Source organism: Lates calcarifer, linkage group LG3 (genome assembly GCF_001640805.2).
Source record: "Lates calcarifer isolate ASB-BC8 linkage group LG3, TLL_Latcal_v3, whole genome shotgun sequence".
Taxonomy (NCBI): Eukaryota; Metazoa; Chordata; class Actinopteri; family Centropomidae; genus Lates; species Lates calcarifer.
This window is the reverse complement of record NC_066835.1, coordinates 21303960-21316664: the sequence shown is the minus strand read 5'-3', so window position 1 is coordinate 21316664 and position 12705 is coordinate 21303960. Positions and strand designations below refer to the sequence as shown.

The following is a 12705-nucleotide window of genomic DNA, read 5'->3' as shown; positions in this document are numbered from 1 at the left end:
CTCACATTCATGCACTCATCACACCACTGACAATACTGATCTACATAACCCACGGTACATTTGTATATAGTTTACCACTAGTTTAATAAATATGTTTTACTTAGCTTATTATTTGTGTTGTCCCCCTTGTTTAATCTGGGATTTGAGCTGGTTTTGTCATAAACCAGGGAGGGGTGGTTTGCTTTGAAATTTCATGCCTCCGGTGACTTGATTTTCAGAACTTGCATATTCTAGTCTAGCTGGAAGTATAACTCGTCACCACCCACCTCTGCATACCACCATAAAATGAATTTTGAATGAATTTTATTTGCAAAACAGAATCAAAAAAAATTTTTATTATATTGTTATTTTCCTTTCTTTTAGCCCAAAACCTGATCAGGAACTAAAGCAGATTTCCTGGCTATTGTCACATAATTTGTAAATAAACAAATGCACATGTCCATTGCATTCATCTGTTGTCTCAGCCCAGTGTTGGCTCTTCTCTCTTTAAAATGTACTGATCACATTTTCATGAATAAGAAAAGAACTGAATTTAGATCCACACCCTTACATGATTCATTTTTTCTTTTTTACCCTTCTTCACATGCATCATTGTACATGCAGCACTGTGTCAGTAACAACTAACAACTCTCTGTTGGAGTCAGTCAGATCATTTCCATAGAGAGCCACTTTGCATCAGCAGCACCATGCTCCAGTGCTCTGGGAGAGTTTATAGTCCTGAGAGTTGAAGATTGGATGACTGACAGCTGTCCTTCATGACAACAGAAGCCACAGAAATCCTCCTCATCAAAAACATGACTTTGATCTCCGTCCTCATCTGGACTCTCCTCTGCTGCTGCTTCACAGGTAAAGTCCAGAGAATCAAACTCCTCTCCTCTATCAACATCCGTCCCTCTGAAATGAAGCCCACAAAACCATGACGCTGCTTTATGTTTCTGTCTCTGTATCCTCAGAGTCCAGAGGCCAGGTCACAGTGACTCAGTCTGGAGCAGTGAGATCTGCTCTGGGAGACTCCGTCACCATCACATGTAGGACCAGTCAGAATGTTCATGTTTGGAACAACTACCACCTTTTAGCCTGGTACCAACAGAGAGATGGAGAAACTCCTAAAATGCTTGTTTACTTTGCTACCACTCGACAATCAGGGATTCCAGATCGTTTTACAGGCAGTGGATCAAACTCTGACTTCACTCTGACCATCAGTGGAGTCCAGGCTGAAGATGCAGCAGTTTACTACTGTCAGAGTTTTCACTATATCAACAGTCAGTATCTGTTCACACAGTGAAAAAGCATCGTACAAAAACCTCCCTCAGTCAGACTGAACAGAAACTGAAGTGACTGCTGCAGCTGGAAGCTACTGCAGAGACTGTTACAGTTCACTGAGGACACACACACACACACACACATAAATTATATTAATTTTATTGAAACGACCTTTAACTGTATCAGTCACACATAATAAACTCAACTGATGACAGATGACATTCTACTCTACATCACAATATAATCACCCTCCTGGCTTTCAGTCCAAAACCTGATCAGTAATCAAAGCACTCACTCCACCTTTATATGAACAGTGAAGTTCATACAGTTCGAAATTTGTATTTCCCTAATTGACTTGATTAATGACTCTGTGAAAAATAAATGACAGAATCCATTGCACAGCTTATCCAAATTTTAAGTTCATATTTTCCCATTTATTCTAAGTAATACCAAGCCATGCACATTGTCTATGGCCAATGCCTGTTAACAAGATTTTTTTTTTTTTTTAAATCATTGTACAAAAACCTCCCTCATTCACAGACTCATGGAACATGTGCAGAAAAATCTTTGGTCTGATATGGTGACGTCAGGACTGTGAATAGAGGAATTTGACAGAAATGGAAAGAAGTAGATTATATTTTGGATTGCGATTAAATGTTACATCATCATCTGCTACATATACAATTGGGTGCATAAGTATTTGGACATTGACACAATTATAATAATTTTGCCTCTGTACACCACCATAATGGATCTGACATGAAGCCATCAAGATTGTTCATTTTTATACACAGTCCCTCTATTTTCAGAGGGTGAACAGTAATTGGACAGTTGACTGACAGTCAGTCTCATGTCCAGGTGTGGCCTGTTCCCTCATTATTTCATGACACATTCAGCAGATAAAAAGTCTGGAGTTGATTCCAAGTGTTGAATTTGTGTTTGGTAGCCGTTTATCACACCACTGATAATACTGATCTACATAACCCACAGTAAATGTGTGTATAGTTTACCAGTAGTTAAATAAATGTGTTTTGCTTTAATCCTTGATTAACTGTGTGGTCTCCCTTGTTTTATTGGGAACTGGAGCTGGTTTTGTCATGAACCAGGGAGGGGTGGAGAGGTTTGCTTTTGAGTCTCACTCTACCAGTAGCTTGATTTCCAGAATCTGCATATTGTAGCTGCAAGTACATGTAACAAACTAAATGTGAGTTGTTACCACCTACCTCTGCACACCACCATAAAATTAATTTCTTTTCAGAATATTACAATACTATTATTTTAACCCATAATCTGATCAGGGACAAAAGCAGAATTTCTGACTACTCTGTAATTAACTTTGAAATGTACAGAATACAAATGGCCATTGCAAACACTTGTCATCTCAGCCTAGTGCTGGTTCCACTGTTTGTACAATGTATTGATTACATTTTCACAAAAAACCTGAACTTTTTCAACCTTACATCAATAACTTTAATTATTTCCTTTACGTGCATCATTGTACATGCAGCACTGTGCCAGTAACAACTAACAAGTCTCTGTTGGAGTCAGTCAGAGCATTTCCATAGAGAGCCACTTTGCATCAGCAGCACCATGCTCCAGTGCTCTGGGAGAGTTTATAGTCCTGAGAGTTGAAGACTGGATGACTGACAGCTGTCCTTCATGACAACAGAAGCCACAGAAATCCTCCTCATCAAAAACATGACTTTGATCTCCGTCCTCATCTGGACTCTCCTCTGCTGCTGCTTCACAGGTAAAGTCCAGAGAATCAAACTCCTCTCCTCTATCAACATCCGTCCCTCTGAAATGAAGCCCACAAAACCATGACGCTGCTTTATGTTTCTGTCTCTGTATCCTCAGAGTCCAGAGGCCAGGTCACAGTGACTCAGCCTGGAGCAGTGAGTGCTGCTCTGGGAGGCTCCATCTCCATCAGATGTAGGACCAGTCAGAATGTTCATGTTTATAACAACAACCACTATTTATCCTGGTACCAACAGAGAGATGGAGAAACTCCTAAACTGCTTATTTACTATGCTACCCGTCGACAATCAGGGATTCCAGATCGTTTTACAGGCAGTGGATCAAACTCTGACTTTACTCTGACCATCAGTGGAGTCCAGGCTGAAGATGCAGCAGTTTATTACTGTCAGAGTCTTCACTATATCAACAGTCAGTATGTGTTCACACAGTGAAAAAGCGTTGTACAAAAACCTCCCTCAGTCAGACTGAACAGAAACTGAAGTGACTGCTGCAGCTGGAAGCTACTGCAGAGACTGATACAGTTCACTGAGGAAACACACATACCTTATTAGAAATACTTATATAACAATAACTGCTGTATCACAATAAAACTAAATATATTTTTCATTTGAAATGGATGTTATTTCTCCACTACTGTTTCCACTTCTTCTGAAATCACCAGTTACTCACATTGAAAGAATCACAAAAACTCAAGCACCCTTTTATTGTCAAATCACTCGAAAATGTGCCTGTATGCTGATGACATCTTATTATACATCACAACATGTTCACCTTGAATTGCCTCAGTCCATCAACATCCGGCCTAGGATTATTTTATTGTCATGACAGATGTACTCATTTAATGTAATTTATTTTTTCATTGATTTGTTTAACAGGGGCTGTATACACAAACAAACATTGTAGTCAAAGAACCAAAGTTGACCAGAACATTTTTTTAATTGTAGTCCCTGGACAGATGTTAGAAGGTCGTCATAAAACAGGAAAGATTAAAATGATGTCCAAAGTTATTTCAAATAAGAATATTTAAATCATGCAGAGAAATAATTAAAATGGAGAAGAATATAATTTTTTGTATAAAGGAAACCATCAAATTGCACTGTTAAGGGTATCAATTTAAGTGCAGCACAGAAGCACACAATGAATTGCTTTTTGAGTACATATGTACACTACTGTATGTAAGATGTGGCCTGAACACACATGCAGTCATGGTCATGTGCACTCCAAACAAAGACAAGGTCGGAAAAAATGTCATTCTTTGTGGAATGTTTAATAGTTCACTGACCTGTCAATGTGGCTATCTATAGCTGTATGTACAGAATACAAATGTCCAGTACACACACCTGTCATCTCAGCCTAATGTTGGTTCCACTAAAATGTACTGATTACATTTTCACAAAGAATTAAAAGTGAACTTAAATCTGACCTGAACGTTTTTAACCTTACACCATTAACTTTAATTTTCTCCCTCCACATAAATCATTGTACATACAACACTGTGTCAGTAACAACTAACAACTCTCTGTTGGAGTCAGTCAGAGCATTTCCATAGAGAGCCACTTTGCATCAGCAGCACCATGCTCCAGTGCTCTGGGAGAGTTTATAGTCCTGAGAGTTGAAGACTGGATGACTGACAGCTGTCCTTCATGACAACAGAAGCCACAGAAATCCTCCTCATCAAAAACATGACTTTGATCTCCGTCCTCATCTGGACTCTCCTCTGCTGCTGCTTCACAGGTAAAGTCCAGAGAATCAAACTCCTCTCCTCTATCAACATCCGTCCCTCTGAAATGAAGCCCACAAAACCATGATGCTGCTTTATGTTTCTGTCTCTGTATCCTCAGAGTCCAGAGGCCAGGTCACAGTGACTCAGCCTGGAGCAGTGAGATCTGCTGTGGGAGGCTCCGTCTCCATCAGATGTAGAACCAGTCAGAATGTTTATACTTGGAGCAGCTACCACTATTTAGCCTGGTACCAACAGAGAGATGGAGAAACTCCTAAACTGCTTATTCACACTGCTTCCACTCGAGAATCAGGGATTCCAGATCGTTTTACAGGCAGTGGATCAAACTCTGACTTCACTCTGACCATCAGTGGAGTCCAGGCTGAAGATGCAGCAGTTTATTACTGTCAGAGTCTTCACTCTATCAACAGTCAGTGGGTGTTCACACAGTGAAAAAGCGTCGTACAAAAACCTCCCTCAGTCAGACTGAACAGAAACTGAAGTGACTGCTGCAGCTGGAAGCTACTGCAGAGACTGATACAGTTCACTGAGGACACACACACACACTAACGTTTTCCATTTCATCAAAAAGATCAAAAAGATCAGATTAATTTATATATAAAGGTTCAGTTGATCTTGTTATCTCCTTTCTCCAGGATTCAATCTATTATACACTAGTTTCCATCAAGAATTCCACCAACATCAGTCACACATGAGGTTTTTTGCAGATGACATTCTACTATACATCACAATCTAAACATTTTACCAGCTTTCAGTCCAAAACCTGATCAGTAACCAAAACACATATCTCTTATATATAAACAACAACCTTTAAAGTGACATTTATATTTCTCAGTATGATAATAAAAGATAAAATACTGTATGAGAAATAAATATCACCCAAATTTCAAAGATTACTGTTTATATTCTCTCACTTATTCTAAGTGATATCAGGCCATCCACATTATCAGTGGTCAGGACATGCTAACACAGTGAAGAGTCAAAAACCTCCCTCAGCTACTGGCTGGAGGAACACGGGCAGTTGTATCATTGGTTAGATATGGTAATGTCATGATTGTGAATTGAGTAATTTGATAGAAATGGAAAGAAGTAGATCAGGACTATAAAGCCAATGATACCTCATAAAGGAACAAGGGATAGTATGAGTGAAGAGATTTTTCTTGTTGAACTTTCAAAGCTTCCTTGACAAGTAAATGTTAAAATTCCTATTCCTCTACTCTATTCTTCCTCCAGTAAAAATACTCATGTCCAGGTGTGGCCTGTTCCCTCATTATTTCATGACAAATTCAGCAGATAAAAAGTCTGGAGTTGATTCCAAGTGTTGAATTTGTGTTTGGTAGCCGTTTATCACACCACTGATAATACTGATCTACATAACCCACAGTAAATGTGTGTATAGTTTACCAGTAGTTAAATAAATGTGTTTTGCTTTAATCCTTGATTAACTGTGTGGTCTCCCTTGTTTTATTGGGAACTTGAGCTGGTTTTGTCATGAACCAGGGAGGGGTGGAGAGGTTTGCTTTTGAGTCTCACTCTACCAGTAGCTTGATTTCCAGAATCTGCATATTGTAGCTGCAAGTACATGTAACAAACTAAATGTGAGTTGTTACCACCTACCTCTGCACACCACCATAAAATTAATTTCTTTTCAGAATATTACAATACTATTATTTTAACCCATAATCTGACAGGGACAAAAGCAGAATTTCTGACTACTCTGTAATTAACTTTGAAATGTACAGAATACAAATGGCCATTGCAAACACTTGTCATCTCAGCCTAGTGCTGGTTCCACTGTTTGTACAATGTACCGATTACATTTTCACAAAAAACCTGAACTTTTTCAACCTTACATCAATAACTTTAATTTTTTCCTTTACGTGCATCATTGTACATGCAGCACTGTACCAGTAACAACTAACAAGTCTCTGTTGGAGTCAGTCAGAGCATTTCCATAGAGAGCCACTTTGCATCAGCAGCACCATGCTCCAGTGCTCTGGGAGAGTTTATAGTCCTGAGAGTTGAAGACTGGATGACTGACAGCTGTCCTTCATGACAACAGAAGCCACAGAAATCCTCCTCATCAAAAACATGACTTTGATCTCCGTCCTCATCTGGACTCTCCTCTGCTGCTGCTTCACAGGTAAAGTCCAGAGAATCAAACTCCTCTCCTCTATCAACATCCGTCCCTCTGAAATGAAGCCCACAAAACCATGACGCTGCTTTATGTTTCTGTCTCTGTATCCTCAGAGTCCAGAGGCCAGGTCACAGTGACTCAGTCTGGAGCAGTGAGTGCTGCTCTGGGAGGCTCTGTCAGCATCACATGTAGGACCAGTCAGAATGTATATGGTGGGAGCTATTTGCACTGGTACCAACAGAGAGATGGAGAAACTCCTAAACTTCTTATTTACTATGCTTCCACTCGAGCATCAGGGATTCCAGGTCGTTTTACAGGCAGTGGATCAAACTCTGACTTCACTCTGACCATCAGTGGAGTCCAGGCTGAAGATGCAGCAGTTTACTACTGTCAGAGTGTTCACGTTATCAACAGTCAGTGGGTGTTCACACAGTGAAAAAGCGTCGTACAAAAACCTCCCTCAGTCAGACTGAACAGAAACTGAAGTGACTGCTGCAGCTGGAAGCTACTGCAGAGACTGATACAGTTCACTGAGGACACACACACACACACACACACACACACGCATGCACACACACAGATGTGCATATAGAAATTTGCTTAGATATGTTTATCTAACAGTCAACCCCTAATCCACACAGCTATACATAATTGTAAAATGGTTTAACAGAAAATGTACAAGCTCACAAGAATTTTTCACAAGGTTTACCACAATATTGAACACAATTGCTTGTTTCTCCACTTCTCTTTTGATTTTTCCACTTATTGAGATTGAAAAGTCACAAATAAGTTTGATTTTTAATATCAAATCACAGAAATCTGATGGTATGCTGATGACATCTTATTATACATCACAAAATGCTCACCTTGAATAATCTCAGTCCATCATCCAACCAAAGATTATTTTATTTTCATAACAGATGTGTTCATTTAATGTAATTTATTTATTCATTGATTTAACAGGGCCTGTGCACATAAAAAAGGTTCTAGTCAACTTTAGTTCATTGACAGCAATGGTTGTTTAAGTCTGTGTAGAGCAAATTCAGAGATTTGTCTCTAAACACCTTATTTACATCAGAAAACATGTGTAAAGTCTGTAAACTGTGTGTTACTGCATTGTGGAGGTTCTCAGAGTGATCCAAGTCTCTGTTGGAGTCAGTCAGAGCATTTCCATAGAGAGCCACTTTGCATCAGCAGCACCATGCTCCAGTGCTCTGGGAGAGTTTATAGTCCTGAGAGTTGAAGACTGGATGACTGACAGCTGTCCTTCATGACAACAGAAGCCACAGAAATCCTCCTCATCAAAAACATGACTTTGATCTCCGTCCTCATCTGGACTCTCCTCTGCTGCTGCTTCACAGGTAAAGTCCAGAGAATCAAACTCCTCTCCTCTATCAACATCCGTCCCTCTGAAATGAAGCCCACAAAACCATGACGCTGCTTTATGTTTCTGTCTCTGTATCCTCAGAGTCCAGAGGCCAGGTCACAGTGACTCAGCCTGGAGCAGTGAGTGCTGCTCTTGGAGGCTCCGTCACCATCACATGTAGGACCAGTCAGGATGTTTACGTTTATAGCAACAACCACTGTTTAGCTTGGTACAAACAGAGAAATGGAGAAACTCCTAAACTGCTCATTTACTGGGCTACCAGTCGACAATCAGGGATTCCAGATCGTTTTACAAGCAGTGGATCAAACTCTGACTTCACTCTGACCATCAGTGGAGTCCAGGCTGAAGATGCAGCAGTTTACTACTGTCAGAGTCTTCACTCTATCAACAGTAAAGATGTGTTCACACAGTGAAAAAGCGTCGTACAAAAACCTCCCTCAGTCAGACTGAACAGAAACTGAAGTGACTGCTGCAGCTGGAAGCTACTGCAGAGACTGATACAGTTCACTGAGGACACACACACACACACACACACACACACACAGGCATGCGCAGAAATCCTTCATATGGAAATCAAATAATATTTGTTAACATTTTATCCACCATCCATTCATATCTCATGATAATTCAATGTTTTTATCTGATTTTTGAAAGAGTCCAATGTGACCATCCTGGGAAAGTTAATGATAAATTCCATGCTCGTGACCTTTGACCTCAGCCTCACACTGAATCCCTGCTATTTCAACTGTTAAAAGAGAATATGCTGCAGAGTAGGAATGGAAACAACAACTGGAACAACTTCACCTACCTCCAAGGTGCATGGAGAGGGGAGAAGTGTGAGGAGACAACTCCACAAATACTTGTATTACAAAGAAGGTTTTTACTGTCACACGTATGTGACGACTAGACCCACTGGAGGAAGAGACACAGAGGTTAATAAAATGTATTTGAGGTAAACTCAACCCCTCCTGTGGACTACAGCAGAGGAAGGTGCAACTGCTGTTGATCTCCTTCAGATTATATGAAACTGGTCTTCAGTTTTTCACTTCTGGGCTCAGTACCCATGGCAACAGTCAGACATCACTTCTTAACCCTGAAAACTGACATGTTTTATTACTAAATGTAAAAGGTTAAAACTAGCCCTCTGTTATTCCAGTGTTTATTTGCAGTTTCAAACAAAAGTCTTATAAATGATAATCTGTGTTCTTCATGTCTGCAGGAGTCATCATTAAACAGTCAGATTTTATTACACAAACATTCAAATCAATCATCAATCAACTGTTAACATTTAAGCAGTTTTTTCAAACCCATAAAATTCTCAAAATGTCAACTGGGTATGAAAACCTTAGTCTGGGAGAATGATTAAGAAACATTAAATATGGAACCAAATATTACAGGCTGTTCTAGAAACAAAACATTAAAGCTGAAATTAGAAATGAAATTTCTTTAACATGAAACCATTTTAGACCATTTCAAAGTATTTCCATAGAGAGCCACTTTGCATCAGCAGCACCATGCTCCAGTGCTCTGGGAGAGTTTATAGTCCTGAGAGTTGAAGACTGGATGACTGACAGCTGTCCTTCATGAAAACAGAAGCCACAGAAATCCTCCTCATCAAAAACATGACTTTGATCTCCGTCCTCATCTGGACTCTCCTCTGCTGCTGCTTCACAGGTAAAGTCCAGAGAATCAAACTCCTCTCCTCTATCAACATCCGTCCCTCTGAAATGAAGCCCACAAAACCATGACGCTGCTTTATGTTTCTGTCTCTGTATCCTCAGAGTCCAGAGGCCAGGTCACAGTGACTCAGCCTGGAGCAGTGAGATCTGCTCTGGGAGGATCTGTCAGCATCACATGTAGAACCAGTCAGAATGTTTATGTTTATAACAACTACCACTATTTAGCCTGGTACCAACAGAGAGATGGAGAAACTCCTAAACTGCTTATTTACACTGCTTCCACTCGAGTATCAGGGATTCCAGATCGTTTTACAGGCAGGGGATCAAACTCTGACTTCACTCTGACCATCAGTGGAGTCCAGGCTGAAGATGCAGCAGTTTACTACTGTCAGGGTCATCATTATATCAACAGTCAGTGGTCGTTGACACAGTGAAAAAGCGTCGTACAAAAACCTCCCTCAGTCAGACTGAACAGAAACTGAAGTGACTGCTGCAGCTGGAAGCTACTGCAGAGACTGATACAGTTCACTGAGGACACACACACACACACACACACACACACACACACACACACACATAAAATTACTGCAAGTGGAAATCAACTGATATTTTTCATTAGTGCTTCCCACCATCCATTCATATCTCATTATAATCCCATGTCCTTATCTGATTTCCAAAAAAATATCCAGAGTCACCAACCCTGGAAAATGAATAATGAAATACCTTCTCATGACCTCTGATCTCAGCCTCACACTGAATCACTGCTATATTATGTACTGTTAAAAGAGAATATGAAGCAGAGTAGGGATTTCTGGAACAACTTCACCTACATCCAACATGCATGGAGTAGGGAGGAATGAGGAGAAAACTCCACCAACACTTGAATTATAAAAAACATCTTGATTCTTGATGACTCCACCGAATGGTGGAAGAGAACGAGACGTTAATAAAATTTATTTGAGGTAAACTAAACTCCCTCCTGTTGACTGCAGCTGTTGGTCTGCCTCAGACTGTATGAAACTGGTCTTCAGTTTTTCCACATGTCCACTCACTACCAGACTTTTATATATTCTCCACTTGTAAATATATCAGTATGAAGGGTGACACTCAGCATTGAGGGGGAAACAGTCTGATCTGTTGAGGACAGTTACAGTTGACTGACTGTGTGTGTTTGCATATGTGTCCTGCCTCTCTGCTCCCAGCTGTTAAGAGGCCAGTGTTGATCAGTGGCTGTCCAGGCCTTTCAGAGCCACTGACACACCAGCAGCACAATGATGATGTCTCTGACTCTACTGCTGGCCACCCTGGGGCTCCTTGTTCAGGGTGAGACTCTCTTCTGAAAACTTTGCTTCAGGATGTAACCAGGTTCACCACAATGATGTTCTGCTGTGATGGAGAAACACTGAAACAAGCAGCATCGACCTTCTTCCATCTCTTCTCCATGTTAAAGAAATGATCCTCTTCTGTTTGGATGTTGATCGTCTTTCTCCAAGCTGGATTTGTCTCTAACCCTTCTCCTCTGTTTCATGTTTTCAGGTTCATCAGGAGACATCATCCTGACTCAGTCTCCTGGAGCTCAGTCTGTTGTTCTGGGACAGACTGTCTCTATCAGATGTAAAGCCAGTTCAAGTATGGGTAGCTACCTTCACTGGTACCTTCAGAAACCTGGAGAAGCTCCTAAACTCCTGATTTATTATGCTACAAACCGTCAGTCTGGAGTTTCAGATCGTTTCAGTGGAAGTGGATCTGGGACTGACTTCACTCTGACCATCAGTAGAGTTCAGACTGAAGATGCAGGAGTTTATTACTGTGGACAGAGTGGTTACAGCACCCCGTTCACACAGTGATACAACGTCGTACAAAAACCTCCCTCAGCTGCAGAGGAACTGATCTGACTCAACAGCATTGACTTCGGTTCATATAACAGACAACCTCCAAGTTTCCTTCAAAGGTTATTTTCAAGTAATTCAGTTATAACTTGAATTTTAACAATCATTTGTTACATGTTTCAGCTACAGTAAAGTTTTCAACACATCTTACAACATTAAATGTTTTTAGGTTTGTGTTCACAATAAAACACACATGTTGTGTTAAATGTTGACAACACACTGCTGATACTGATGCTCTGATGATATAAACTGTCCCACTTCATAATTCTAATGCAGATCAGTCTGATCAGACACAGACTGTGACCAATTGTATTGAAGTATTTCAACAATCCTCTCATCTCAAAACGTATTTACCATTACCATTTAGTGTAAACTGTCGACTCTCAGCACTGATGGGAAACAGCCTGTTATGTTGAGGTCAGAAATGCTTCACTGACTCTGTGTGTTTGCATATGTGTCCGTCCTCTCTGCTCTCAGCTGTTAAGAATCCAGTGCTGATCAGAGGCATAAAGCTCTCACCTCTCTCACTTACACAGTCTCACCAAACACAGTCTGTTACCCAGTTTCTGTTACAACTAGGTTAACATATTGACAAAGTGTGACCATTAAGCTTCTTTTCTTTTAATAATATTAAACATCTATAACAGTTATTAATTTCTCTGTAAAATTCTGAAGCAAAACATTTTAAGAAAAAAACTCCAATAAATCCTGTAAAATATAAATCATTTTGAATTTTAAATAGTTAATATTGATGATGTAAGCCGGTGAATTAGGGAGGACATTTTCATTAAACTCAAACCAAAACTACATGATAATAAGTATTAACACATCCTGATCAATACTCTGATAAA

At 40.1% G+C, this 12705-nt stretch overlaps 4 gene segments (V, D, J or C); 3 read left to right on the top strand and 1 right to left on the bottom strand.

Annotated features, from left to right (window-relative positions):
* LOC108887537 (immunoglobulin kappa variable 4-1-like) overlaps positions 1 to 12705 on the top strand; it is a 45159-nt gene that overhangs the window by 2628 nt on the left and 29826 nt on the right.
* LOC108887536 (Ig kappa-b4 chain C region-like) overlaps positions 1 to 12705 on the bottom strand; it is a 40128-nt gene that overhangs the window by 4388 nt on the left and 23035 nt on the right.
* Positions 711 to 1336, top strand: LOC108887552 (immunoglobulin kappa variable 4-1-like). The segment is given in 2 exon segments: positions 711 to 846; positions 954 to 1336. Coding segments are annotated over 2 exon segments (423 nt in total).
* On the top strand, positions 11174 to 12054 carry LOC108887564 (immunoglobulin kappa variable 1-39-like). The segment is given in 2 exon segments: positions 11174 to 11288; positions 11502 to 12054. Coding segments are annotated over 2 exon segments (363 nt in total).